This window comes from Somniosus microcephalus, unplaced genomic scaffold (genome assembly GCF_052327205.1).
Source record: "Somniosus microcephalus isolate GS21.2 unplaced genomic scaffold, FLI_Smic_1.0 unresolved_chr1, whole genome shotgun sequence".
In the NCBI taxonomy this organism is placed as follows: Eukaryota; Metazoa; Chordata; class Chondrichthyes; order Squaliformes; family Somniosidae; genus Somniosus; species Somniosus microcephalus.
The window spans coordinates 161,727,790-161,734,160 of record NW_028225179.1 but is presented as its reverse complement, the minus strand read 5'-3'; the positions used below and the strand labels follow the sequence as shown (position 1 = coordinate 161,734,160).

The 6,371-nt window shown below is 47.3% G+C and overlaps 1 protein-coding gene across 1 annotated transcript; it reads left to right on the top strand.

Annotated features, from left to right (window-relative positions):
• The first annotated feature begins 229 nt into the window (after nt 1–229).
• On the top strand, nt 230–5,575 carry LOC147096415 (uncharacterized). Its single transcript, XM_085975183.1, has 2 exons — nt 230–1,780; nt 4,409–5,575. The coding sequence occupies exon 1, from the start codon at nt 427–429 to the stop codon at nt 1,069–1,071; it is 645 nt and encodes a 214-aa protein (XP_085831309.1). The 5' UTR covers nt 230–426; the 3' UTR covers nt 1,072–1,780; nt 4,409–5,575.
• Nucleotides 5,576–6,371: the final 796 nt, after the last annotated feature.

Below are 6,371 nucleotides of genomic sequence, written 5' to 3'. Positions count from 1 at the left end.
GAATGGCGGGAATGACCTACGAGGAGAGATTGAATAGTTTGGGCTTGTACTCACTGGAGTTTAGAAGATTGAGAGGGGATCTCATCGAAACATATAAAATTATGGCAGGCCTGGACAGGCTGAATTCAGAGAGAATGTTTCCAATGGCAGGGGAGCACAGAACCAGGGGCCACAGTCTAAAAATAGCGGGCAAATCATTTAAAACAGAGATGAGGAAGAATTTCTTCACTCAAAGAGTGGTGAGCCTGTGGAATTCCCTGCCACAGAGGGCTGTGAAGGCTAATTCAATAAATATTTTCAAGAGAGAATTGGATATATTTCTGAAGGCTAAGGGGATTAAGGGTTACGGAGAAAAGGCGGGGACGGGGTACTGAACTGGTAAGATCAGCTAAGATCTCAGAGGAAGATCAGCCATGATCTCATTGAATGGCGGAGCAGGCTCGAAGGGCCGAATGGCCTACTCCTGTTCCTATCTCTATGTTTCTATGTTTTCTATGCTTTAAAAGTTCCAGGGAAATGATACGCCATCAACGTTTTCACACTGGGGAGAGACCGTTCAGGTGCTCGCACTGTGGGACTGGGTTCAGGCGGACATCTGAGCTCACTGTACACCAGCGCACTCACACTGGGGAGAGACCGTTCACCTGCTCCGTGTGTGGGAAGGGATTCACTCGCTCATCCACCCTGCTTACACACCAGCGAGTTCACTCTGATGAGAGACCTTTTAAATGCTCGGACTGTGGGAAGTGCTTTAAAGGTTCCGGGGAACTAATACACCATCAACGTGTTCACACTGACGAGAGACCGTTCAGGTGCTCTCACTGCGGGACTGGGTTTAGGCAGTCATCTGACCTCACTGTACACCTGCGCAGTCACAGTGGGGAGAGGCCATTCACCTGCCCTGAGCGTGGGAAGGGATTCACTCAGTCATCCCACCTGCTGAGACACCAGCGAGTTCACACTGGGGAGAGGCCGTTCACCTGCCCTGAGTGTGGGAAGGGATTCACTCAGTCATCCAACCTGCTGACACACCAGCGAGTTCACACTGGGGAGAGGCCTGAGGAAATGTGAATAAAATGGACGATGAATTGGCTTACAAAAATGGCTTCGCACAAGGAAAGTCTAGATTAGATTAAAGAGCAGCCCCAGCTTTGCAAAGTGCAAAGCTAGCAGAAAAGAGAGACACCTGCCCCAGCCTGCGGCCAAGTGTTAACGAGCAATAAAGGTCACTGAAAAGGCTTAACTGCTAGCTAGAAGATGATTGACTAGCTATTGTGTGGTGCCCAATCACGATCCGCTACTTCAGGAAGGCATATGCAGCAGTGAGACAAGTCAGGACTTGCCCGCCAGACTGAAGACCAGATCATGGCCAAACTGAAAGGGCTTAAGTGATCCCCATTGGAGAACGCTTGTTGCCAGGGAAGTGATGTAATGACCCTTGTCCCACCGTATAAAAGGGGCTTCCCTACCGGTATTCGCTCTTAGCCAGAAGACGTGTGGATCATCAAGAGAGTCAGACACCTCCCGGGGAAGTAAATGCTGGCAACACGTGCCTAACCCGGTGTGACTCTTGGGACACGAATGTACTGCAAAAGACCTCAATATACCGTGTGACCACTGTGAACAGTTGGAAGTAATAAAATGTTGTTTTAACTCTCCGAAACCTCGAGCCTGAAATCATTCTTCGTACTACGGAACTCAAGACGAGGACCAGGAAAACCCGGTTCTAACAACTTGGCGTAGTCGGCAGGATCGCAAGACATCAAGAAAGGGGAAAAAGGTAAGCACTATAATTTATTGTGCCCTTTTTGCACCCTGTCTCTGTGATCTTTATTGAACGAACCAACCGGGTAGCGTACCCTCTGGCTGGCGGTTAACGAAGCACAGTGCCCCATTGCTAGCACGCGACAGAGTCCGGGACTCTGATCTATCAATAAACTTATTCGTTAAGTCTACGACCTGTGGCAACATGACAGAACCAAGTAAAAAACCAACGACGGAAGAAGGAGGCAGAGCCCCTCCCGAAACCACGTTAGAAGAAATAGTAATCCAACTTAAACAGTATATAGAAAGTACATTCGATGTCCCACAACATGAATATAATATCGAACAAAAATTTGGTGCCTCAAAAGGACAATGGTCCCTTGATGATATAAAAAGAGCATGGGGCAAGACCACCCGTATGAAAGGAGGGAAAAGAAAAACGGGCTGGGTATTGGCCACCTTGAAACAGTGTAGGCAGAGAGGGGAAATAACTCGGAAGGCGGCAGAGGCCAAAGAGAAAGAACAAAAAACAGCTCTCCGTGAACAAATAACAAAATACAAAACCGAGTTAGAGAAACACCAGAAATGCCTTGAAAAAGCAAACGAAAGAGCAGAAAAGTGGAAGGCAAAAATCAAGAAGGAAAGGGAGGCACACAGGGAAAGCCCAAAAGTGGTGACGATTACCCCGATGCCCTTGTACCCTACCTATCCTGCAGCCCCCCCTACAGCCCCTCCGACATATGAACAGCCCACGCCCCAACCCCGATCAAACAAAGCCCATATTGCTAAAATAAATACTCCTCTTACGGACTCATCAGATGAAGAAGATATAACCGAGAAACCACCCCCACGCCTTGCCCCCATCAGGTTACAAAAACATGAAGTAGGCGGCTGAAATCTCCGAATTTATACCTATTACCCGGCCAACCCAAAAGATATAGATCAATGGGCAACTGATATGCCGCACCCAAAGAAAAGCGGAGTAAAAGCCTGGCAGTTCTTGGAACGAAAAAGAACAATCTATAACCTGCACCCATTTGATGGATGCCAGGTTATAGCAGTAGTAGTTAGCGCAAGAGAGTCGGCCGCCCTGACGGCAATAGTAAATATGGCCGTCACCAGACGAGCAAACGCCCTACTTAACGCAGCCAGACAAGCACACCAAGCGGCATTAGCGGCACATCAAGCAGCCAACCCACCTCCAGCTGCCGGAGCCGCACTCCCTGCCGTACCACCTCCAGCTCCACCAGTCCTAATAGTCCCCCCTGACCTAGCTATGATAGAATCAGAAGCCGATAGGACAGAAGGGTGGACGGCCATTAGAAATTGGCTACAGGAAAGGGGCCCGACCAATCCAGACTGGTCCAAAATAGCCTCCTGTGTCCAAAAAGAAAAAGAAGACCCCAATGACTTCGCCGTTCGTTTCGCTAACCAGTGGGTAGAGTACTCTGGCATGGGACAGAATACCAAAGCAGAGGTGGATGCCTGCACCCATGAACCATTGAAAAACGCATTTATGAATGGTTTGAGACCTGACCTGGCAAAATTGGTCAAATTAACAATGGCAAACTGGAAAACAAACGCAGTTTCTTTTGCGAACCTGAAACCCAGGATAGAGAACACTGTGCCAATCTCCGAGTCATGAAACTAAACCCCCCGGAGCGAGCAAGCTCTGCACACCCTTCGGGAAACCTAGATAAGAAACCAGGCACTTGCTACAAATGTGGGAAAGAGGGACACTGGGCTAGAACATGCCGAGTGGGCAACAGGGGTAGAGGAAGAAGCAATAACGGAGGAAGAGGTGGGGGAGGACAATGGCAAGGACAGGCAGTCCCAGATAATCAACCCGGCACAAATCCGTGGCAGACCCTGGGTGCCGCCGGCCTGTATGACACCCAGACAATTACCCCCTCCCCACCGACCCTTAGCCCTGGAGAGATGGCGATGGTAGAAATGTACCGGAACTCAAACTCCACCAGAAGGGAAACCTTCGATAGCATGGCCTGACAGCAAGCAAAAAACCAATAGACCCCACCAACGAACCCCCGAAGGTAGAGGTACCTTGGCAACTAAGAGCTTTAATCACCCAAGCCAGGGACGGCCTCTATATGACTTTGTTGGTGGGAAAAACAGATAACTCACCCCCACTGAAAGTAGACTGCCTATTGGACACAGGAGCAGAATTGATGGTCTTCCCCACACAATATGCCCAAGACTGCCTGCTAGATGGGAAAACTGAGAAAGCCTTAGGGGCCAGTGGAGAAGACATCATCTTACATAGAACCCACAAAATGACCTTGTGTTTCGGCCCCCATGAAACAAGGGAACACATATGGATTGGACCCGTCACCACCCCCAATCATTGGGACAAGTGGAAAGAGCAAACAGGACAATTAAACAACGGCTCACTAAGTATCACTCTGAAGGAGTGCCATGGCCTCAGGCCCTACCCCTTGTCCTATGTAGTATTCGAGCCACCCCGAAAAGGACCACTGGACTCAGTCCCTATGAGGTCGTTACCGGTAGACCAATGTCGCTACCCGGAACAATAGATCTACGTAGGGCTGACATTCATCTTCTAAGTGACACAGTACTAAAGTATTGTAAAGATCTAACAGATGCTGTCAGTTTTGCTTCCCAACAGGTCAGCGCAGCTTGGCAAGAACCCCCACCGGGAGGACACAGTTTAGTCCCCGGGCTACAAGTTTGGGTAAAGAAAATAAAGCCAGCCCCCCTGGAAGACAAGTGGGAAGGTCCGTATGTCATCCTGTTGACCACAGGACCACAGCTGTGAAAGAACAAGGAAAAAAAGCTTGGATACACGCGACACACGTGAAAAGAGATACGACAGGAGCCCCAACAGAAGAATAAATTGGACTTATTGTGTACCATGATTCCCATCAGCATAATTATTATTTTTGTAAATATTATCAAATGTTGTATAAGTCGTGCAGGAGCTACTATACTCCCTCGCCTCTCCCGAATTAGGGTAGAAGTAGACTCAGCAGAGGAGGGGAAACCCCCAGAGGAAGCCTGTTCGGTCCTACACAGTTATCTGTAAACTCGAAATTAAAACCCATTTGTTTGTGTTCATGGCCAGAACACAAACAAAACGGAGCCACGGGGTATGGTCTTGATAAAGTGCACTATCAGGAGGATACCTTGTATATGATGATTCTTGGAGATTGTACAAAGAATCAAAGGGAAGAATGTGGAAATGTGAATAAAATGGACGATGAATTGGCTTACAAAAATGGCTTCGCACAAGGAAAGTCTAGATTAGATTAAAGAGCAGCCCCAGCTTTGCAAAGTGCAAAGCTAGCAGAAAAGAGAGACACCTGCCCCAGCCTGCGGCCAAGTGTTAACGAGCAATAAAGGTCACTGAAAAGGCTTAACTGCTAGCTAGAAGATGATTGACTAGCTATTGTGCGGTGCCCAATCACGATCCGGTACTTCAGGAAGGCATATGCAGCAGTGAGACAAGTCAGGACTTGCCCGCCAGACTGAAGACCAGATCATGGCCAAACTGAAAGGGCTTAAGTGATCCCCATTGGAGAACACTTGTTGCCAGGGAAGTGATGTAATGACCCTTGTCCCACTCTATAAAAGGGGCTTCCCTTCCGGTATTTGCTTTTTAGCCAGAAGACGTGTGGATCATCAAGAGAGTCAGACACCTCCCGGGGACGTAAATGCTGGCAACACGTGCCTAACCCGGTGTGACTCTCGGGACACGAATGTACTGTAAAAGACCTCAGTATACTGTGTGACCACTGCGAACAGTTGGAAGTAATAAAATGTTGTTTTAACTCTCCGAACCCTCGAGCCTGAAATCATTCTTCATACTACGGAACTCAAGACGAGGACCAGGAAAACCCGGTTCTAACAGTACCATCTCCTTAGTGATTTTAATCGTGTTTAGCTTCTCCCCCCCTAGAGCCCACTGTTTGTCCAGTGTTGGGATATTTTTAGTGTCCTCTACTGTAAAGACTGATACAAAATATTTGTTCAGTGTTTTTGCCATCTCCATGTTCCCCACCACTAATTTACCAGTCTCGTCCTCTAAGGGACCAACATTCACTTTAGCCACCTTTTTTCTTTTTATATAACTGTAGAAACTCTTGCTATCTGTTTTTATATTTTTTGCTAGTTTACTTTCATAATCTATCTTCCCTTTCTTAATTAATCTTTCAGTTATTCTTTGCTGGCTTTTAAATGCTTCCCAATCTTCTATCCTCCCACTAGATTTGGCTACTTTATATGCCCTTGTTTTCAGTCGGATACTATCCTTTATTACTTTACTTAGCCACGGATGGCTGTCTTTTCTTTTACGCCCCTTTTTCCTCAGTGGAATATATTTTTCTTGAAAGTTGTGAAATATCTCCTTGAATGTACACCACTGCTCATGTACCGTCTTACACCTTAATCTATTTTCCCAGTCCACTTAATCAACTCTGCTCTCATACCTTCATAGTCTCCTTTATTTAAGCTTAGTACGCTGGTTTCAGATCCAGCTCTCTCACCCTCCAACTGAATTTGGAATTCAACCATGTTATGGTCACTCATTCCAAGGGGATCCTTTACTAGGACATTTTTTATTAATCCTGTCT